Source organism: Alternaria arborescens (assembly GCF_004154835.1).
Source record: "Alternaria arborescens strain FERA 675 chromosome Unknown contig_18, whole genome shotgun sequence".
Lineage (NCBI taxonomy): Eukaryota > Fungi > Ascomycota > Dothideomycetes > Pleosporales > Pleosporaceae > Alternaria > Alternaria arborescens.
Window position 1 is genome coordinate 446,771 of NW_021167873.1, and position 22,853 is coordinate 469,623.

Consider the following 22,853-nt stretch of genomic DNA (forward strand, 5'->3'; position numbering starts at 1 on the left):
AAGAAATGGATGTTCCACATGCTGTCAACCCTTCCAGACGTCTACACTCAGAGCCCCTTCGTCAACATTGGTAAGACTACCTCCTTGTTAAATTGCCACAGCGCACTGCTATCATGTGCCCTAAATGCAGCCCCACTCCAATACGTACTTTTCAAGCCCTGTAGCGCATTCATCTCGTCATAAATCCCAGCCTTGATATCCTCAGATGTGGCCTGGACGTAGAATGGCGCATGCGACGTGTAAACGACAAATTCTGGCTCTGTTGCATTGAACTTGTCAGGGTTTGCAGCCTGTAGCCTCTTGATACTCGCAATGAGTTCCCCTTTGATGAAATCGTCAGAGAGAGGATAAGTCGCATTTGAGACATCAGTACCGTAGTAGATTGCCTTGACACCGGGGATGGCAGTTGGTTGCATGAGGTAGATGCCTGGGATTGCAGGTAGATTGTATGGCGTGTCTGGTGCGTAGTTGTATATGAACAAGTCTTCCGGTATGCCCGTGTTCATGATTAGAGCGGAGTAGTAACCAGCATTGATAAACCTCGCAAAGACGTCACGTTCTTGCTCTTGCAGATCGAACGATGCAAGGAGATCTAGTTTCGGTGGGATGGTAATGAGGAGTTTTTTCGCACAGATCAATTTTACGCCGTCAGGTGTCTCGACAACGAGTTCTACGCCATCGTCGTGACGTACTGAGTTTACCACTTTAGAGGACAACAACAAGCTATCGGCGTCGAGGAGCTCAGCCTGCGCTTTGCCGTATAACTCGCTGTTGTTGCGTTGAGCTGTAGAGATGAGACCGTTGGCAGCGAGTTGCGCTACTAGACCCAATCCGTTGACACGCGCCTGCTCCAATACTGGCATGCTGAGGATATCCCCAGTGCCTTGGTTCGTGCTGTACAGTGTTTGCACAATAGCTTCGATACCGTATTTCACAACGAAGTCACCAAACGGCATGGTCAAATCTTCTGGAACAGGGTCCGGTAGGAACATTCCACTGTTAAGCTCCGGGTACTGGGCCAGAAAAGTGCCATATGCTTGCAGTCCGGCGCCTAAAGCTTCAGGAGGGGGAGCACTGATATCGACCTCGACGCCGGTGCTGAGGTCGTAGTTTGCGCGATTCGTAGCAAATTCCGGAATGGCTAGGGGTATATCGAAGCGGGCGAAGTAGTCCAGAACGGTACTCTCGTTGTGAAAGACTAGAACACCGTAGTCTTGTGCCCGACCAGTTACAGGGTCGGTGTAGGTCTCCGTGTGCCCTCCCAGACGGCCCTTGACCTCGACGACTATCAGGCTTTGGCCCGCATCTTTGAGGCTTATAGCGGCGTGGGTGCCAGAAGAGCCGCCACCTATTATTGCTACATCACGAGTGATGATGTCGTTGGGACTGAAGGCTGAAGAAGGGTATTTGGAGGAAATTGAGAGGACAGTAGATACGAAGAGGGAGGCTACGAGGCCCGCTGAGGGAAGAGAAGAACGCATTTTTGGGAGTGCAGAAGCTTCTTCCTAGACACTGGAATAACCGCAGGTCCTTCTAAGCTTATATACTATGTTTTTGAGATCCTGAGCATCCACATTGACATGTCTGGGTCACATCGCGAATGTGCAGATGCATGGCTACGCCTCTTGGGGTCCATTCTACGTCCATGACATTGCATCCAACATTCCGTCATGTCCCGAAGCACACAGTAGCTCTTTCCAATACGTCCTTTCCCAATAGAAGAACCCAATTGAAGCGCTCAAAAGCCTTGGAAGCATGCAACCTAAAACCCTTACATAAGGGGCGTAAGGTCAAAAAGCGATTCAGCATCGAGAATCCTACATATATTTTCACCTACATGTGTTTGCACCACTTACCATAGCCGTCCTCCAGCTCACCTTGCTTACTTTTGAAATAGTTGTGTGGAGTCAGACTGTCTCTGACTGGTCGGAAAAGGATCGCGGCGTAGCATGTGGCTCCCACTGATGTTTACTTGGCAAAGTCAGATCTTGTATAAGACGTACATCTGCCACCTACAGCGATTCGACATGTGTCTCGAACTAAAGAGGCTGACTGAAACAACTTGACCGGTCAATACGTTGATGTGTGATGGCGCTCTTAGGCAAGTGAAGCGTCCACGCAGCCGTCGCATTGTCCTCATGGCCAAAGGAAGAGAGAATCTCAGTAGCAATGATAGCGTTGTGTATGCGGGTCAATGACTATGAAGAATCGTGATGGTAGCTTGGAAAGGTGGTGTGAATGTAAGGAAGCGGCGTGTGTGCAGTTAGTGCCTCGTCTGTATGCTGCGGACGGTCCCTACAGCATTCCTGTGGCCCGCCGCCCATAGGCTGTGTGGCCCTCGGAGCTTGAAGCTTCCTGTGGCAGCTCTGGATATGCAGGTTGAAAGCCAGGAGGATGGGTCGACCCGAAGTTCGCCGTGAACGAGCCAGTCACTGCTTTTCGTTTGCGTTCGTACATCTTCTCTATTACGTGTTCAGTCAAATTGCTCAGGTGGGCTTCCAAGATTGCCATGTCAGCGGCATGGACTATCCCATATCATCGTCAGCGTGGTCCCCGGGTCATGTCGCATTTCGCGGTGCGTCCTCTCATTCCAACTTTGAAAAGGAGATTTGTACACGAATTCTTCTCCACACGTGCGAGCTGGGTGTACCTGGGTACTATGAAATTCTGAATGAAGGCTTAGTAGCGGTGTCGAAGTTTTGGTGCCATGGTGCGAAAATTCCTAAGACGTCTCCAGTATGACGGCAACAAGCACAGCGGTATCGAGACATGTTCACATGTCGCAAGACTCGAGAGCAGCGCGTCGTTCAACGCTGTGTTGCTTGGCCAAAGCGTTGAGCGCGCTTGGGGGAGCCGGCAATCCTCAGATGGCGCCAGCAGGCATCTTAGTGCGAAATGTGTGCGAGGGCTTCACCGACTTGTAGGACGCACCTAACAGAGGGCCTATTGGCAATGTCAGCAGCGTTACAGGCCGCATGCACGGCAGATGCAGATTGGTAAGCTGTGGGGGAGCTAACGCTTGGTCCCACTACCCATGGCCCGCGGAGCTGGTCGCAAGCAGCTTGCAGCCACCACAGTACCCCGGACTTTCCTAAGTCCGGCAGCCGCGATAGAGCTGTCGTTGTTATAGGAAGGTCACAGATGACTCTCCGATGTCAGATACGAGGTATAGATAGAGTTTATTGATGCTTATCGAATTCTGGGGCGGACGTGAGGCTCTTTAGCTCGGGACTCCAACAGGCACGGGCAACCATGGCATTCCTGGTAGTGAAGAGAAGCATCAGGCCAGACGTTGCGCAAAGTAAGACGCCGTTGGCATATGGGCATTGCCCAGCGTGCACAAGACCTAGTTGCACGGGCGACATGAACGATGGCCCAACATGGAAAGCGGGAGATTCACAGCTAGTCTCAGTTTGCGCCCTTTTGACCGGCTCTTTCGCCCTTGGGGACATTAACGACTCATTCTGATTCAATAACACGACACTTGAGAGGTCTGACGAGGCGGTCAGGACATTGCTGTGACTGTGTAGTGTGAAGCTGCAGGGCGGTAAAGCGCGAAAAAGCCGTGAAATGGATGCATTGCTTGCTCCGTGACACATGCGCAGCGGATGCGTGTGCTGCACAACCATGTCGCCTTGAGTCAAGCGGAGACAAACCTTGTCAAACTATATGCCGTGACGATCTAGCTTTCTTGTCAAGACTATCCTCCATTCCGCGAGCAACCACCGTAACGTTTCGATAGAGGAGTTTGTGCTTGGTGAAAGTGTGCTCCGTTGCACCCGTCGTCCATAGAGCAGCAGTTATCTGATCGTCCGCTATCTAATCAGATCAGCCCGGTCGCACATCGGCTGAAATCTCTAATTACATCATTCGTCGATTCGCGCACGCGCGTGAACGTCAGTGCGGATCTGGAAAGGCTCTTGCGGCAACTAGAAGCGCAAACCGAAGAAGCAGCATCTTTCCTCACAAACCACCGTATCCTGGACGCACCTGCCTGGAGGCCCCTGTCGAACGTTTGTTTACTTCGGCGCAATCGAGCAGAAGGCGCGAATACACTCCCCGGCCGCTCTTCAGGTCCCAATGCGCCTCAACAGCCGTCAATAACGAGTGCGAGTGCTGGAGGGTTTGAACACCACCACAGGTCACAACAGGTCTCGTACAACTCGCAGCGGCAGACAGCATGTTCGCCCACTGTCGAGGCCCGCTCTGGGGCAGAGACGACTTTTCCAGGTGTTTCGAGCAAGAGTAGGTGCTTCTTTTTGGCTTGCGCTATCCCACGCGCTGTCTCAGATGCCACTGCAGCCGTCCGATTGGCGATGCGCCACCACAAACGACTCTGAAGGCTAACACGTCACAGCTATCTCCAAACATTGTTTCCTCTCATCGTATGCGGAGTATCCGTCGCTTACCTGCTGGTCCAACTCTACTTCGCCGCCACCGCCTCCAAGTACTACCACGCCTACAGCGTCCTCGAAGATCCCGGCAATGTCTGGTCCTACCGAAGCCGCCACTACGATGGCGATGAAGCCGACAGCGAGGCCGACGACGAACTGGAGCGGAATGAAGACCTTGCGCTCCAAGCAGTCAACACGGTATCCACCATGGCTGTAGATAAACCTCGCGGAGAACTCACGGTCGTTATACTCGAAGAGCTGGCGGTCCTGGCACAGCTTGGACTTCATATCACTGTGCTGTTGACCAATGTATGGGGCAAGCACGGCAAACTCGCCGCCATTGCCAATGTCGCTGTTTGGGCCTACATCGCCACTCTAGCGTCCCTGCGACTGCTCCTCTCTAGCACGAGCAGGTTCTCATTCCCCCATCTCTGGTACCACACTGCCTTCATCTACGGGTTCCAATGGGTCTTTAGCGTCCTCCTGTTCCGATCAGCCATTATCCATCCGCGATCGCCTTTACACCAGAAGCTTATGATTGGCGATTTCGCCCTCGTTTCGCTATTGTTTCTCATCTCTCTGTGCTCTAGAAAAGGCAATAAGGCAGTAGAATTGGAGTACGAGGGCGACATCGCGCCTGCCCGGGAACCTGTCGCCAGTGTTTTCTCCCTTGCTACTTTCAGCTGGGTGGATCCCATCGTTTGGACTGGATACAAAAAGACATACGAGCTTACCGATGTCTGGAATCTGCCTTCCAAGGACAAGGCCGCAGCGGTCATCGCGAACTACCGTCAAGTCAAGAAAACCTCAGGCTTAGCCTACCATCTTCTAAAGCACTTCAAGCGAGGCCTACTCATCCAGGCAGGTTGGGCTGCCATTTCTGGTTTCCTTACTTTCGCCCCGACACTACTTCTAAAGGTTATTTTGGAGTACGTTGAGAAGCCCGACTTGACACCCGCCAATGCCGCATGGTTCTACGTCATTCTGCTTTTCGTCTCTGGCAGTTTGTCCGCACTTGCAGATGGTCAAGCGCTATGGCTCGGCCGAAAGATTTGCATTCGTCTACGCGCCGTCATCATTGGAGAGATTTATGCCAAAGCACTCAAGCGTCGAGCAGCAGCTACTACTGAGAAGACGTTGGGCGAGGCGAAGAAGAAGAAGCAGGAGCAAGACGAAGAGCCAAAGGGATTGAAGCGCATGTTCACTTTCGGCAAGAACAAGAAGAAGGTGAATGGAGCTGCCAAAGAAGAAGACGTCACAAAGCCAGTATCTGACGCTCAGGTCACAACCGGCGCCATCATCAACCTCATGGCTGTCGACGCTTTCAAGGTCAGCGAAATCTGCGCCTATCTCCATTTTCTCTGGGCAAACACTCCAGTCCAAGTCGTTGTGGCTATCTTCTTACTTTACCGCATCCTGGGCTACAGCTCAATTGCCGGTATCGGCATGATGGTCTTCCTGCTTCCCATCAACATGTATGTCGCGCGACAGTTTTCCAAGATTCAGAAGCTCATTCTTGCGGCTACCGATGCTCGTATCCACACCACAAACGAGGTTCTTACCAATATCCGAATCATTAAGTTCTTTGCTTGGGAACAGCGTTTCATCGGACTGGTTAACGAGAAGCGATACACTGAGCTCAAGCATCTGCGACGGCGCTATATTCTGTGGGCGGTGGCAGCTACGATATGGTCGGGCTCACCAGTCTTAATCACGTTCTTATCTTTCTTAGTCTACACGAACGTCGAACACAAAGCGCTCATTCCGTCTGTCGCTTTCACTGCTCTCTCATTGTTTCAAATTCTTAGGATCCCGCTGGACCAACTCGCAGACATGGTTGCTCATGTTCAAGAATCCAAGGTCTCGGTCGATCGTATCGAGGAGTATCTCTCGGAGCCTGAGACCGACAAGTACGCGCAGCTTATCACCCAGAAGAAGGACGACGATGGCCAAGCCATCATTGGATTCGAGAATGGTACATTCAGCTGGGGTGGAACGGACATGGCGGACCAGGCTTCAGCTGACGCCTTCAAGCTTATGGATCTCAATTTAACTTTCCGTGTGGGCAAGCTGAACGTTGTCGTTGGACCCACTGGGTCTGGCAAGACGTCTTTGCTGATGGGCCTGCTTGGTGAGATGACAAAGCTCAAGGGAAGCGTCTACTTACCAGGTGGACTCAGCCGAGAAGACATGACTCCCGACCCCGATACAGGACTCACCGACAGTATCGCTTACTGCGCTCAGCAAGCTTGGCTTGTGAATGGTACAGTCAAGGACAATATTGTATTCGCTAGCCATTTCGACCAAAAGCGCTACCGAGATGTCATCGAGGCTTGCTCTCTGAAGCGAGATCTCGAGATACTCGACAACGGTGACGAGACGATAGTAGGAGAGAAAGGTGTAACGCTGTCTGGAGGCCAAAAGCAACGTATCTCGCTGGCTCGTGCACTGTACAGCAAGGCCCGTCATGTTCTTCTCGATGATGTCTTGAGCGCTGTCGATGCCCACACCGCCAAATGGATCTTCCACTACGCACTTCATGGACCGCTCATGGCCAATCGAACTTGTATCCTGGTCACACACAATGTCAGTCTCTGTCTGCCACATGCAGAGTTCGCCGTTGTACTCGAGAACGGCCGGATAGTCGCACAAGGAACAGCAGATGAAATCATCACCTCCGGAAAGCTCACAGAAGATCTCACAAAATCACAACCCGCTTCACGAGGTGCTTCCAAGCCTCCTTCTCAAGAGCCTTCCTCGGATGCAGGTGAAGAGGCGAACGGTGATGCTAATCACGCCAACGGATCCGCCAATGTCACTATGAATGGCAAACCGGACGCTAAGAAGACAACAGCCAGCAACAGCCAGGAGGAAAAGAAGGCCGAGGGTGGTGTCAAGCTCAGCATCATCACAATGTATCTGCGAGCTATGGGCCCGTGGTACTACTGGCTTGGTGCTACTATCGCTTTCGTAGCCGCACAAATCTCCTCGGTGTCTACTAATCTCTGGATCCGCACGTGGGCAAACGCATACGCAGAAAGGGGCTATGCTGTCATGGGTACACACCATCAGACTCCGGTAACACACGCGCCGACTCTGAGCGGTATTGGCACATGTATGAACAGTGGCACCTGCAGCTGGAACATTCCCTTCTTTGCAGCCCAACCGGAGCAGCAGTCGTATGCCTACAACACTATGCAAACCACTTTCAGCGCCCCGAACCCAGATGTTAACTCGGCGTACTTCTTGGGTGTCTATGCCATTCTTGGACTCATCTTCATGTTTATCACATTCTTACGAGAAGGCTTCCTGTTCGGTGGTTCTCTAGCTGCATCCAAACGCATACACGAACGCCTCATTCAGAAAGTTACGCATGCCAAATTCCGCTTCTTCGATCAGACCCCGCTCGGTCAACTCATGAACAGATTCTCCAAGGATATTGAATCTGTCGATCAAGAGGTGGCGCCTGTCGCTATTGGTGTTGTCCATTGCTTCGCTTCTATCATCACGATCGTTATCCTTATCTCGGTCATCACACCTGCTTTCCTGATCGCGGCTTTCTTCATTTCAATACTTTACTTCCTCATCGGTCGTTTCTACATCAACTCATCACGCGACTTGAAGCGATTGGAGTCCGTACATCGAAGCCCGCTGTATCAGCAGTTTGGTGAAACTCTATCTGGTATGACGACCATCAGGGCTTACGGTGATGAGCGCCGCTTTATTCGCGAGAACCTGAACAAGATTAACACTCAACATCGACCATTCATTTATCTCTGGGCAGCTAACAGATGGCTCGCGTTCAGAGTGGATGTCGTTGGTGCTATGGTCGCCTTCTTCTCCGGAGCTTTCGTTGTGCTCAGCGTTGGGCGCATCGATGCAGGTGCCGCTGGTCTCGCACTCACCTACGCTGTTACCTTCACTGAGAACGTCTTGTGGTTTGTTCGTCTTTACTCCGCCAACGAGCAGAATATGAACTCGGTCGAGCGTGTCAAGGAGTACCTCGATGTAGACCAGGAGGCTCCTTCTGTTATTCCAGAGACCCGCCCACCTTCCAACTGGCCAAGCAAGGGATCCGTAGAGTTCATCAACTACAGTACACGATACAGGACTGACTTCGACCTTGTCTTGAAGGACCTGACCTTCAAAATCCTTCCAGGAGAGAAGGTTGGTGTAGTGGGCAGGACAGGTGCTGGTAAAAGTTCAATGGCTCTTGCCTTGTTCCGAGCGTTGGAGGCCGAAAAGGGCAAGATTCTGATTGACGACATCGATGTTGGTACAATTGGCCTGCATGATTTGCGGGAGAATGTCGTCATGGTACCGCAAGGTAAGCAAATATAGGTTCATCAAGATTCAGCAAGTGCTAACATCCAACAGATCCGACCTTGTTCACAGGCACTATTCGCAGCAATCTTGATCCTTTCTCAATCTTTACTGATGAGGAGATCTACACTGCACTACGCGAAGTCAACCTTATCTCAACGCTGTCACGTCCGGCATCTGGCACTGTGACACCTACCGGAGGCGCCTCCCCACCCCACGCTGTCCAAATCCCTGTCCCTACATCAGGCGCCGTGACTGCAGATGTCAATGCCAGCTACTCAGCCGCTACTACCAATCCTGGATCCATTCTCGCAAACCGCGACTGGGAGCGTGGCGAGACACAAGAAGACACCGTCTTAGTGATGCCCGACGGGCGTCCAGCAGACCAGGACGATGTTGCGGCACAAGCTGCGATGGAGGCCGAGAACAAGAACCCTTTCAAGAACCTGAACTCCCCAGTATCAGAGTCCGGTTCCAACCTGTCGCAAGGTCAAAGGCAACTGCTCTGTCTTGCTCGAGCGCTACTCAAGGCACCCAAGGTGCTGCTGATGGACGAAGCCACGGCTTCCATCGATTACGCAACCGATGCAAAGATTCAGGAGACCATCCGTCAGATCAAGAACACCACCATCACAATTGCTCATCGTCTCCAAACGATCATCGACTACGACAAAGTCCTTGTTTTGGATAAGGGTGAGGTCATTGAATATGGTCATCCATACGATCTTGTTCGGAAACAAGACGGTTCTTTCCGGTCCATGTGCGAAACAAGTGGAGAGTTAGAGACCTTGACCAGTACCGCGAAGACGGCTTACGAAGCGAAGCCTACTACGGCTGCCGAATAGAGATCCCTGCTTCGAACGTACGATCGCGCACTTATTTTCCTTGTACATAGGGCTCGGAGGATGAACAGGGTGGGCGGATGAGAGTGATGAAATTTAGACGGGGTTTGGAAAGAAAAAAGTAAGCGATCAAGACCCGCTTCTCATTAGGGCGCAAGCATATTTCCTTTTTGTTTTATTGTCTCGGCGTATACCAGAGCATATGGGTGGTTGTCTGCTCTTAGTGTACACATAGTTCAGTCTAATCGGCTTCTTTTGCGCCGCATAATTGACACGTTGACGTACCAACGATCAGTAATTCGTGATTTGCCTAAACTTGCGCAGATATGATGAGTTCCAGTCAGCAGTGCTCGTCAGCAAGTGTATGCCGGCGCTCAGAGATGTTGTATCGGATCTTGGCGGATGCTTGAAGCTGACCGAATGCATAATCCATTAGTGACCACCGATCACTAATTCAAGCCAGAGGTTGGGAAGTCCGGGCTGCCCAGCTAACCTACCATAATCCAACACCTAGTTCCGATTAGTCAACGAAAAGCGATATATACTTCGCTGGCTGCGTGGCTGCTTCGAATGTACCAATCACGTGGCTGGAAGTAAGCTTCTTCCGGATCTTATATGCCTTTTCCGGCGTTTCCTCAGACTTACCTTATCGAACATTTTATGAAATCATGACACCCATTCATTGATATCTAATGGCTTTTGCTGACAATTAGAAGGGCGTTTTTGTACGAGTGATTCATGTGAGATTGCTGGCGGCAAGGGGACCATCCCTTGCAGGGGCCCTTGGCGATCAGGCTGGAAGTAGGACCTGTCAATATAATAGTATCGGTGTGCCTACAAATCCGAGTAGATCTCTGATAATCATTTTTCTGCTGGAACTTCACCCGCTAGCATTCAGACAGTATGGAGACCATGATGGAAATAGTGCGCGATGCACCGTTTGGTCAGCTCGTCCGCTACGCAACACGTAACCGCGTCTTCAGGTATCCAGAAGAGTTACCTGGCTTTGAGATTCCTGCTGCCTACACTGAAAGGAACACTGGAGCCTCTGGCTCGACGACTCAAGCGCACTCTAACAACTCCGCAACCGCCATCAGCCAGCCAAACCTGGACCAGACCACTGACGCTCCCCTTCCAGACGACCTAGAGAAGCTCCCCTCTCGAACTGAAGATATTGAGAAAGCCCATTCGCGTAATTCAACCTCAACAGACCACGAAGAACTTGGTGTTCCCGCAGCGACAATCGCTTCGCACACCCTCCCCTTCAGCCCTGAACGTCTTGAAGCCGAACGTCTCGAAGCCACTCTCTCACTCCATGGATCGCGCTCAGCACCTCATGCTATCGTTCCTACAAAGACAGCCGACGGTCTCATACTAGCAGAATGGTACACCACTGCCGATCCAGCAAACCCTCACAACTGGTCTCGGGGGAAGAAAGCTTGGACGGCGTTTTTAATCTGTCTGTATACGTTTATCGTGTATGCAGGGAGTTCAATTTATGTTAGCAGTCAGATGTTGGTTATGGAGAGGTTTGGAGTGGGTGCTTTCAAGGCGAGTTTGGGGTTGGCGTTATATGTTCTGGGTAAGCACTTGCGTGTTCTTATCTGTCGATACTCTTCTTTGGTATGATTAGGCTGACAACGTATCGACAGGTTACGGAATTGGACCGTTGTTGTTTGCGCCGCTAAGTGAAGGTAAGAGCATATCCACACGTCTTCATCTATTCCTCTCCAGATAGGTCACTACCATCACGAAGATGAAGTTTGACTGACAGCTCTCCCAGTCCCGCAGCTCGGCAGGAACATACCTTACATCACTACCTTCGCTCTCTTCACAATCCTGACTCTACCTGCTGCACTAGTGGACAACCTCGGCGGTCTCCTCGTCCTCCGTTTCTTGCTAGGTTTCTTTGGAAGTCCGTGTCTAGCGAACGGCGGAGCAAGTATGCAGGATCTATATGCTCTGTTGCAGTTACCATATGGCCTTGCTTTCTGGACGGCAGCCGCATTTGCTGGACCAGCACTTGGACCTCTTCTGTCCGGATTTTCTGTGTATGCCGAGAACTGGCGCTGGTATGTCTCATTCCTTCAACAATTTGTGATATGCATTGCGTGTTGTCTCATGCTGATCACATATCGTAGGTCACAGTGGGAACTCCTATGGATGGCCGCCCCAGTATTCCTCCTATTCTTCTTCTTCTTGCCGGAAACACAACCTACTACCATCTTGCTGCATCGCTCTGCTCGACTTCGTGCACTAACAGGCAACCCAAACATCCACACGCAGACAGAGGTCGATCGCAAAGGCATCAAGTTCTCCGCCATACTCGCAGATGCTATTATCAAGCCCTTGGAAATTTGCGTAAAAGACCCTGCTCTCTTCTTCATTAATGTCTACTCCGCTCTAACCTATGGTATCTACTACTCATTCTTCGAAGTCTTCCCCTTGGTTTATCTTGAGATATACGGATTCAATGTTGGCGAGATGACGATAGTCTTCTTAGCAATTATTGTGGGGTGTTTCATCTCGATTACGATTTACTTTTCATATCTGGAGTTCTATCTCACACCGGATATTTTGAAGAGAGGGTTGAGGCCACAGGAACACAGACTTGTGCCAGCAATATTCGCCAGTTTCGGTGTGCCGGTCGGACTGTTCCTTTTTGGTGAGTTCCTGACCGCAGTTTCGAGGAGCTAAAGTGGACGTTAATGCTGATATATGTAGGCTGGACGGCTCGCCACTCCGTACACTGGATTGCTACAGCCATCGGTATCACGATATACTCGACCAGCGTTTTCATCATTTTCCAGGCTGTCTTTTGTAAGTTGTTCCTGGACTTCGCGTTATCTATTTACTTTACTGACCCCTATATAGCGTATGTCCCCATGTCCTACCCAACATACGCCGCGTCCCTCTTTGCAGGCAATGACTTTTGTCGCTCGGGCTTCGCTTTCGGTTCCGTGCTTTTCTCCCGCCCTATGTACATCAACTTGGGTATAGGAAAGGGCATCAGTCTTCTGGGTGGGTTGAGCGTGATGGGTATAGTAAGTTTGAACTACCTGCAGAACCTCGCATTGCGCTAATTCGGATTAGATCGGTATGTATCTGATTTGGGTGTACGGCGCAAGGCTGAGAGCAAGGTCGAAGTTTGCTGTTTGAGATACGACAGGCTACGACCGGAGGAACACGAGCAACAATAGTGGCGTCGTAGGGAAGACGAGATAGACTGTTCCATGCGTCATCCGCGAATCTTAGAAAGGAGTGTTGGGTCTAGGCCGTTTTGGGACTAGATCTCCAGCCCTTACGGTGCGTGAATCCATAACGCGCATGTGTTTTCTACTATCATGCTCGCTATTCAACGCTATCGAGTTTGATTCGCGATCTACAACTTGTAAAGAACTTCAACCAGCTTCTGTGCATGGTCAAAAGTGCCGCCCGCTGGCGCGTCTGCAATAAAGTGTGGCCTTTCTCGTTCATGGCTCGGCAATCTTCAACCCCCGGTGCCCCCGTAACTATGACCCACGCACTCGACGGCTAACGCCCTCGGCATGGCATGCATGGAGGCATATGCCGCTGTGAGTGTCAATGGTACGTTCATCAACGCTCTTAGCAAGGATCAGAGCTGTTCCTGACGCGAAGTAAGAGCGTTTCGATGTGAACACCAAGAATATAAGCTGCCACGACGCGTTCCACCCTCGAACCCTTTGCACCAAGGCTCTCGCTCACACCAGGCACCGTTCCCGGCCTTCCGCTCTCATCGCAGGAGTTCCGCGTATTTGGCGGACCTTTTGCGGTGGTTGCAGTGCATAATGAGCGACGTGACGCGCCTTGAGCCTCTTCCTTGGAGATGTTGGTATATTAGTGGCACAGCCTGATGCGACACATCTATTAACGCCATAGCGGCCCAACTTTTTGGGGCCAGCCTTGTCCGTAATGTTCGTATCGGTTAACCTTCCCCAACCTACACAGGTATACGATACTTTTTGCTGATGCGCTCTCGCCCTTAGGAGCGTAGCAATAGCATGATCGTACACCACGTGAACGCTTCTCGGGTATTACGCAGTCTACAGCCTATAAAGTAGTCGGAGGACCTCTTGTGGATACGAGGATTCGTGCCGTTTCGGATAACGTGCAGCATGCAGTGACGGGCTGGCAGGAGCTGTATGGTGTGGTAGCCGCCTCATTGTAAGCGCCCAACCCATGATCGCCTCGCATACGCCTGTCGCTATGCTCTGCGCCGCTACTGAGATCGGACGCACTTGCCTTGACGGCAGACCAAATCCGGTGAGTCTGGCTGCATGTTATGTCTCATTGCGTTACACCAATAGTTGTTGCTCCGATACTTCACTTCTTTCCTGTCTCTAGCTGCCTCGGTGCAGTATTTTTTTTAAACAGTTCCATGCTAAATAAGCCATCGCCGCTCTTCAAACTCCGTTACACATTGGTACTAGTATGTTGGTCTCGAAGGCTATAGTCACAGGTGATAAGCGCCCACCACTCATTACATATGTGTCTCTTTACTTATCTAGTCTCAGAACATCCGTATGTGACGCATTGCAGAAGACATCTCGCCGAGGCTCAACGTGATCCTTTGTTCAGTGCACCCCATCTGAAAGACTTCTTGGAATACTTGTCAGAACCGTCACCGCAATGGCCATTTGACGATAAGCCCTTCACCTGGCCATACCCACGACCGATGATTAATGATCATCGGCGCTCTTCAGACACCAGGTCAAATAGCTTCGATATACCCGAAAAGGTTACAAGAGATCATGAGAGCCTGGGGTTGCTTTTCCTCAGTGGTTATCCTTCCTCGCGTTGGCTCAAAGATGTTGGAGAGAAGTACAAAGTTGACATGCACTTTTTCCAGCAACACTTGAGCTCTATCAGGCCGTCGGTACATGTTGATGTATTCGCTGAGCCATCTTTACCCTCTAGCTCTGGCCACACCCTCAAGCTCAAGATACCGACCATTGGTTATCTCGGAGATACAGGGGATTCGTTCAGAGATATGTCTAGGACTAGGTCGCTGCTCGTAGAGGATCTCAGACAGCAAACCTTAGACAACGCCCAACGTCACCCTGTTGGACAGCCTATCGTTAGAGATGTGTATCTACACAATCAGGAGCATTTCACTTTGTTACAAGAGGTATCTATGTGCTTACTGCGAGATAAGAATATGTGGACAGGTACCGCTTCTCTAATCACTGCATGTATTAGGCGCTGACAATGCAAAGTACTCATATGGACTGACGCTGGCTACGAGGACAAAGATCCCGATCTTTCCTTCCTATTCAAGAGAGCGCCCAATATGCTCCACATCGCTCCTAAGCTTTGTCCGACTGTTTTCAATCGACCCATAAGATTCGGCGAATCAGTATACTCTTCCGTTACCTCATCTGACGTGCGATTCGACGCAACTCAGGTTTTCAATAGTCTTCACAAAGCGTACGGCAAGACTCTAGACCCTCATCTGACGAGCCAAGATCCTTTCTATGCTGTCAGCGAGGTGTACTCGTTTGCTGCTGCGGCCGAGAACCAGTTTTTGAATATGATGAGAAACATTCTCGACAACCGAATCGAGAGCATCGTGAGAGAGAGCCTTCAGAGTAAGAACTCGACACACGATGCTCTTCCCGAACGTGCCAATATACAGTATGATCGTACTATTCTCGACGCCCATTCCGATCGCATTAGCAATGTCATTGCGTTCCTCAAAGCAGCCGACGACCCAGTGTGGTTTCCAAATGTCGATCACCATGATCGACGCGAAGCCGTTAGAGCACGGACGAGCCTCGTGCACGATTTTCAGCATCTTCATGCTCAAATAATACAGTTGATCCAGCGTTGTGAGAGGGCTATGGATATGGTTGCACACAATGCCTCTCTATTGGAAGCCAAAAGATCAAATCTACAATCTGAGGGACTGGAGAAGTTAACACGCCTGACGACAATTGTAACCCTGCTCTACGTACCGCTTTCGTTCGTATGCACTTTCTTTGGCATGAACTTCTCAACTTTTGGACAGGGCAAGTTGAGCCTTTGGATCTGGGCTGCGGTCAGTGCTCCGGTGATGTTAGTTTCGCTAGTCTTTCTCAGGCGGATGTTGAAAAATGATTCCAAGAAGACGCGGCTTTGAAAGCAACGATACGAATGAATAACAGTATGAGAAAAATATTGCACCCTGGTACTTGTGTCATTTAGCGGGACCAGAACGCCACACTACTATCGAAGTCTGCTTCCTTTGGAGACCTGCTTTTAAGTTTCCCTTTTTTCGCTTCATCCATATGCTTCCAATATAGCTTCTTAGCCTCTTCGTAAATCTTGTCAGCCTGTTCAATCTTGCCCTCACGTCGTGCTAAGATACTTTCAAGATTTTTGGTTCGCGCGCGTTCGGGTCTGTAATAGTCCCGAGTCTTGAAGACTTTGAGGGCTTGGCTAATGCAATCGCTTTGTCGCAATTAGTATGTGTGATGTAATCAATGGCTTCAAGTACATACCGTGCCTGACCGAAGTCTCCAAGCTCAATATACTTCATCGCGAGCTTGTGGCACACATCCGCTGATCTATGATGGTACTTGCCGATTGTTTTCTCATAGTGTTCGTATGCTTGTTTATACCATCCAAGTGCCTCTTTTCCGTTATCGCTTTTATCCTCGCAATTCTGGCTGTCTTTGACGTTGCCAATAGCGTGAGCGATTCTACCAGGTCTACTCAAGTTAGCATAGTCTATCGGATAGGTAGGCGCCACTTGCGCAAAGCTTGTGTTTTCTCCAGCGCGAGTCAGCTCCTCATGGTAATTCCAAGCTTGTAGTAGCGTGTGCGAGGCCTCTTCGTATTGCCCATCAGTCCATTGAGCTAACCCTAGATTGGCGGATGCCAGTAGGTAGATCGATTTAGCAGTTTCTGAAGCATCACGAAAACGAGATGCTTGGTCGAGCGCAATCTCAAACAGTTCCTTGGCTTTATAAGTTTGGCCCATCATCATCTCAGCGATACCCATCTCGTTATTAGCCACCATCAGAGCGTCGAAGTCGGCTTCGCTCTGGGGATCTGAATACTTTTCTTCTGTCATTCGTAAAAGGCTTTTGTAGTGTTCGTAGCATGTTTCAGGGTCATTGACCTCAGTAGCTACACAACCAAGGCTAGTGTGGATCTCGAACATCAGGCTCTCGTTGCAATCCAAGTGCTCTTTACACACGTTGAAGGCAGTAGTCAATAGTTCTTTTGCTTCTTGAGATCTTCCTCGCTCGTGATTGAACCTGTGTCAGTCAATTACGGCCTGATCTGTCGCGTAATCGGGCGAGAGGAGACAACTAACCATGCTGCGCAGTCTAGCAGCCTTACGAAGTCTACACTTGCGATAGTTTTCTGGTTTTCCAATTCTAGCTGCACATAGTGGTATCGCATCTGAACGACATGTGGATACAGATGTTCGGCTCGTGGCCAATCTTTGCGATCGTAGTGCCAAAGTCTTTCGTTTCGATTCCATCGGGTAAGAAGCAAACTGACAGCAGTATCAAACGCCTCCCGTAGCTGTTCCCTCGTCATCTGAGAACGCGATGCATCCTGAACGACACGATGGACGCTTAATTGAGACTTGATTTGTTCGATAATCTCTTCTTTGGATCCTGTCACGGACCCGATGTTTTCCTCAGAGGCACTGTCATTCGCTAATACTTCATCCTTTTCTTGTTTGCTCCGGTTTTCCGCAGTTCTGACTAGTGATCGTCTCCAGAGTGCTTGACGGGCTGCGAAATAATCATTCCAAGTTTTCGGATAATCTCTGGCCTTGATCTTTGCCGCACCCTCGGTCAAAATCTCTTCTTGAATGTGATCGGGGTCAAGAAACGACAAGACATTCATAACCATACGAGGAGCTGCATCAAGCTTGTCAAGCATCCATACTGTAGCTGTGGTATGTGGATACTTGCTGTTGCGTATCTCCTGTCTTTCTCCGTGTAGTTTGTGATGATGAAGTTCCTCATTGTACATTTTCAGCAGATCGTTGAAGCTGAATAATCCGTCGCTCATCATACCAGCAAACTGTGTGAGGAACAGGGGATAACCTTGAATGCGGCGAGCGAGTTTCCGCGCTGCTTTCTCGCTGTCATGTGTCCGTTTACGATTCGTCAGCTTATGTAGAAACGTCTGTCCTTCTTCTTCAGTAAATGGCTCTAGCGCGATTCTGTAGGTCGATGTTTCATGATCTGCATCGGAATAAGAGGTGAGTTTCCCAACATGCGGCGCTCTGCTTGTCATCAGTATAGATCCTGTCCCTCTTGGAGGCCAGAATCCTTCCATAACCCCGAAATCATCAACATTGTCGAGCACCAGTAGCCACCGAGCTTTAGGTAATGTCGCTATAGTTTGGTACCCGTATGTCTTGACAGGATTCTCGAGCCATTGGAGCACCAGATTCTTGCTCATCACCCAATCTCTGTCCTCTTCTGGTTTTTGCAAACCTAACCCCAATGCCATTTCGCCAAAGCTACTGGCTAGCTTCCCTGCGGTGTCAGCATTCAGCCAAAAGATGGCATCGAACTTATTCTGTCGACTTTTGACGAATTTGTAGGCGATCGAGGTTTTCCCTGTTTGTATCAGCTGCTGCTATGATGAATTCATCTGCTTGCAAACCTATGCCTCCCATGCCAGAGATAGCTACTGTTCTTAGCTCTGGCATTACATCTTGTCCCTCTTTGACAAGTAAGTGCTCATCAATCTCTCCAAGCACATCCTCTCGACCAAAGAAGTCCCTCACGGTCACAGCATCGTCGAGTAGGTAACAAGGAAGCTTGAGCTCAAAATGAATGAGCGTTTCATCTCTAGGAACCTGTGACTGGCCATACGAAGGATCGAATGTAGCTTGGGCGTAGTTTGGCCTTCGCTATAATATCAGCACTTATCGCAGTGATACTTAGGAGCGCTACAACTGACAAAGATGTTTGCATTATGCTTGCACCAGTAGATTCGCCATCGAGTGTATTGAATGTATCTACTTTCGCGGCACCTTCTAGTGCAGGAGATTGTACTTTTCGTCGTAAGCTTCGTGAGCAGTGCTCCGTATGCGGATAGGCTTACTTATAGAGCCAGATGAATTAAATCTGTCTCGAGCTAGGCGGAGAGAATCATGGCAGAACTCAATGAGGGTAGCTCTGAACTGGTTGCTTTCGTTGAGTGCGCATAGCCCGTAATGGTCAGTATCGACAGACTTAACATTCTCAGTTGTTAGGTTAGTACAAGCTAGGTCAGAGTCTGGACCCTAGCGTTTTTGTTAGTGATCGACTGTCCTATCGAGTATTTTCACATACCATAATGTATGTGCCATCGCCTGCAGATGCTATACTCCACCACTTGTTTTTCTTCTTCTTTTTCCTGCTCTTCCTTCCTTCTCTCGTGGACAAGATGGGAACGGATAGGTTCAGGTGTTCGAAATCACGCGACCATTGAGCTAGTCGTTGTAACTTGGATACATCCGCAAGGTCCTCAGGTAGTGGTAGCATACGAAGCTCAAGAATGGCGGGTACTTTGGCCCATTCTGACTTGTTGCTATCCCGAAGATGAGGACTTCCCAGAAATACTATACCAGCGAGAGAGTCGAACAAGAGTTTAGTACCTTCCTCTCGTCGACGCGCATGTACAAGTAGCTTGTGTCATCAGCAGTGGACCGACAACAGTCAATGCGCAAACTGACCCGCTTCAAGATGAGTCCACCTAGACTATGACACAGAAATAGAAGAGGCCGATGCTCTGGCTAGGTGATCATTTAGCAAGACGCTTTGCTCGGAAACACATGACTGACATCCCATGTGTGAATGAAGTCTTCGACTTTAGCGAGCAATCGCTCTGCCTGAACATCCAACTGGCTCCATTGCTTGAACGTTGACGATGTCAATTGGTGTTCAAGTACCGTAATCTGTATATTCGAGGCCTTGTTGTCCTTCCCGGTAAGGTCGTGAACAAGCGATACACTGTGAGCTTTACTCCATTCCTCAACCCGCTCATCGTCTATTCCAGGTATTGCTAGAATGCTGGATACATATGAGCGGATGCATTTATGAGTTTAATAATCTTACTGAGCGTTAGGTCGGGAGATGTGCTTCGAGGTGCCCCCTGCTGCGGGCAAGTGGCGCAGTAAGCACTCCTCCATCCTCTGTTGCTTTACGATCGAACGTTTAGCGTGTTGCGTAGCACGAAATGTGCTCGAACATAGCGTATAGCGGCTCTCTTGTTAGACGTGCTGGCTATGAGTCCAGTGAAGTATGGGGACCCCACCTAGGCTGAGTTCGCCAAGGACGGCCAGCAGTGTCGCCGCATGTACGGGGGTGCATTATCACTGTATCACCTGCCTTGCATCCTGGCGGCGTCTAAGCCCGCAACCACGCCACATGCATAGTAAGGCAGACAGGTAAGTTACGAGCGCTCACACCTAAAGCGGGGTACCTAGGTAATCACGGTCTGCATATACTGTCTGGCATTCTCTACTCATAGAAGCGGATGCGTGCTATTGAAGAATGATAACTTTTACTCGCACCGCTCTAATGGCAACAGAAACGGGACCAGATGTCCCATGGCCGGACCGCGAGGTCGCTACTTGGAAGTCGGGCCGAGAATTTAGCATCGGCGGGAGTCGTTTCGTCACCAGGCCCACCAATCACGTAGTCTGCCCCTCCCCAACCACCCTATGGTATCGTTACTGACACTGGACGCGAACCGATACACAGTCGGCCAGATGGTTCACAAAAGCACTGATCACCGTTATCAAAGTCTCCCCCGGCGATACCATTGATGCAGAGTATCTCAGGTCGCGCATACGGCAATACACTGATGATTGCGATGTTTTCAGACTGGACTTTTTGCATTGCATACAGTTCTCGGGTGCATGCAGAGAAGACGTCGAGTTGAAACAAGATGCAGAGGTACAGCTTCAGGAGTGGGGGAATTCGTGGGTGAAGTTTACGCCTGGGAGTAGAACAAATGATGGTCCTCCACCAGGACCGTATGTTGCCTTGCATGAGCATATGCAGCAAGTTTGGCGAGTGTACGACGACGACGCGAAAGCTTTTCTAGTCTCTACTTGGCCTACTGAGAATGATGCAGAGTAAGTGATGATAACGATATACGCCAGGGGGTTTTCTCATAAGGTTCTCTAGACGATACGAGAGCAGTGGTCTCGCAGGAGAAGCTTTCACTTCACTAGGAGTAGCCGTCCCTTCGCGACTCTACTTCACCAAATCGGAAGAACGGCCACTCAATGGCGTTCGAATCGCCATCAAAGATATGTACCATCTCGATGGGATTCGGACGTCAGTCTGTAACCGAGCATACCATGACCTATACCCGCCGCAGACCGAGACTGCTGCGTGTGTGCGAATCCTGATATCATTGGGAGCAACAATCGTTGGAAAGACTCACCTGAGCTCTTTCGCGTGGAGAGAAGAGCCTACGGAGTGTGTTGAATATCCAGCGCCTTTCAACCCACGTGGTGACGGGTACCAATCCCCGGCAGGAAGCAGTAGCGGTAGTGGAGCGGCCATTGCATCTTATGAGTGGCTTGACTTCACACTGGGCAGTGACAGTAGGTCACTCTCTCTCGTATCGATCTCTACTAATGGGTGACAAGCGACTGGAAGTGGAAGACGACCCGCTCTTTGGAATGGATGTTTCGCTTTGAGACCTTCTGATACCGCGTTGTCTTCCAAAGGTATGGTCTTGACATGTCCTCGATTCGATTCACCTTCGCTCTTTGGTCGTGACATTCATACCTTCAACAAATTTGTTCGAACTTGGTACGGGGACTGCATCGACAGCCAGGATAGGTCTGACCGACCTTGGAGAATCGTCTATCCAGTGGACTATTTGCCAGTAAGGAATAATGAACAAGCGCTTGTCTTCGACGATTTTGTCGGTGACCTAGCGGCGTATCTTAATGTTGAGCCTGAGATATTATCTATTGCAGAGACATGGAGGAAAACTCCACCTGTCGAAGAAGGTGACATTTTGAAATTCATGGAGAATGTAAGTGCAGACGACTAGGTCAGACTCAAGAAGCTAATGGAAGATTTAGACGCAGGTACACGGCTTCTTCTACGAGCTCTACCACCACTTCGATGAGTTTCGAGAAGACTATAGGAGGAAGTATGACCGAGAGCCGTTTCTTTCTATGCCTCTGAAATGGGTGTGGTAAGTATTTCAAATCCCTCAAATCTTGTACCATGCTGATGCTAGGAGGAATTTGGGACGTCTAGTCGACGAGTCACAGAAGAATCGCGCATTCGAGCGTTACAGCGTGTACAAAGATTGGTTTCTTAAACATATTCTTCGACCGGAGGAGACGCGAACCATAGTGGTATTGCCCATCGAGGAGCTCGAACCGCGCTACAGGGATATACCGCCTGTGCTGCCTATTGAAGCTCCGAAGGGAATCAATGTCTTGTATTTGAGTCCCATATTAGGTGCGCCAGAGATCGTAGTACCAGGTAAGCACAACGTTCGCTTTCGAGGGCAAACATTAATATTCACAGCCGGCCAAATATCATTCCGATCGCGTATCACCGAACATGAAGAATATCTGCCCGTGGCGGTATCTTTGCTCGGTGCTCCGGAAACAGACTTGGAGTTGACCGAGATGACTGAAGATTTTCTCAAGCATGCGGGTAGATCTACAAGAGTCTTGACCGGAAAGACCATGTTTGGTGATGACACCAAATGAATGCGTCCGGAATATGATATGCAGAAGCAAGGTTCATCACATTGGCCTAAACAATGGTTTTGTGTCGTACTAAGTCAAATAGATGGGTCATCATCGGTGATTGTAAAAGTGCCTCACCAAGTGGATCACCATCGGAATTCTGATCGGCACTTCGTGTGACTCAAACTGAAACTTGATTGGTACATGAATTGCTGCAACATATGTACGACGCGCGCGATAAGCGGGCTGTCCGGTAAGATGCGCCTGAAGGATCAAGTTGCCACTCCACCAATGACCTGGCACGATATGATCATCCAATAGTATGAGCAGTTATTGGGTCATAGTAATATATTTACATGCATGCAGATCTGTGCAGATATCGTCGTAGCGACAAAGAGATGGCTCCGGAGCATGTAAACATTAGCGGTGCGATACATAAGTTGTCTATTACGTATAGCGTCTTGAGCTTTGCGTGCAGATACGAGCGAAGCCTTGAGTCTGCCGTATTACCATAATGTCGCTACTGTGTCTACACCAGTTTGAGGCTTCATCATAGAGTCATGTAACAACGCAGTACCAATAGAGTCAATCACGGCATAGAGC

At 49.9% G+C, this 22,853-nt stretch overlaps 6 protein-coding genes across 6 annotated transcripts; 4 read left to right on the plus strand and 2 right to left on the minus strand.

The window, feature by feature from the left end:
• Positions 1 to 47: 47 nt before the first annotated feature.
• On the minus strand, positions 48 to 1,481 carry AA0111_g7847 (hypothetical protein; the record flags this gene model as incomplete). Its single annotated transcript, XM_028654229.1, has 1 exon — positions 48 to 1,481. The coding sequence occupies one exon, from the start codon at positions 1,479 to 1,481 to the stop codon at positions 48 to 50; it is 1,434 nt and encodes a 477-aa protein (XP_028504662.1).
• A 2,699-nt stretch (positions 1,482 to 4,180) lies between these two features.
• On the plus strand, positions 4,181 to 9,562 carry AA0111_g7848 (ATP-dependent bile acid permease; the record flags this gene model as incomplete). Its single annotated transcript, XM_028654230.1, has 3 exons — positions 4,181 to 4,245; positions 4,358 to 8,721; positions 8,772 to 9,562. The coding sequence occupies 3 exons, from the start codon at positions 4,181 to 4,183 to the stop codon at positions 9,560 to 9,562; spliced, it is 5,220 nt and encodes a 1,739-aa protein (XP_028504661.1).
• Positions 9,563 to 10,462: 900 nt separating this feature from the next.
• AA0111_g7849 (Transporter mfs1) lies at positions 10,463 to 12,718 on the plus strand (the record flags this gene model as incomplete). The annotated part of the gene is made up of 7 exons (XM_028654231.1): positions 10,463 to 11,141; positions 11,212 to 11,253; positions 11,343 to 11,631; positions 11,701 to 12,224; positions 12,284 to 12,379; positions 12,434 to 12,603; positions 12,653 to 12,718. 7 exons carry the CDS (start codon positions 10,463 to 10,465, stop codon positions 12,716 to 12,718), a joined length of 1,866 nt encoding a protein of 621 aa, XP_028504660.1.
• Positions 12,719 to 14,870: 2,152 nt separating this feature from the next.
• AA0111_g7850 (hypothetical protein) lies at positions 14,871 to 15,698 on the plus strand (the record flags this gene model as incomplete). Its single annotated transcript, XM_028654233.1, has 1 exon — positions 14,871 to 15,698. The coding sequence occupies one exon, from the start codon at positions 14,871 to 14,873 to the stop codon at positions 15,696 to 15,698; it is 828 nt and encodes a 275-aa protein (XP_028504562.1).
• A 61-nt stretch (positions 15,699 to 15,759) lies between these two features.
• On the minus strand, positions 15,760 to 19,709 carry AA0111_g7851 (hypothetical protein; the record flags this gene model as incomplete). Its single annotated transcript, XM_028654234.1, has 10 exons — positions 15,760 to 16,009; positions 16,060 to 16,821; positions 16,881 to 18,150; positions 18,197 to 18,441; positions 18,497 to 18,590; positions 18,641 to 18,821; positions 18,871 to 19,206; positions 19,254 to 19,313; positions 19,362 to 19,590; positions 19,636 to 19,709. 10 exons carry the CDS (start codon positions 19,707 to 19,709, stop codon positions 15,760 to 15,762), a joined length of 3,501 nt encoding a protein of 1,166 aa, XP_028504563.1.
• Positions 19,710 to 21,265: 1,556 nt separating this feature from the next.
• On the plus strand, positions 21,266 to 22,271 carry AA0111_g7852 (hypothetical protein; the record flags this gene model as incomplete). The annotated part of the gene is made up of 4 exons (XM_028654235.1): positions 21,266 to 21,577; positions 21,627 to 21,742; positions 21,788 to 22,038; positions 22,084 to 22,271. 4 exons carry the CDS (start codon positions 21,266 to 21,268, stop codon positions 22,269 to 22,271), a joined length of 867 nt encoding a protein of 288 aa, XP_028504564.1.
• Between the last annotated feature and the right edge of the window lie 582 nt (positions 22,272 to 22,853).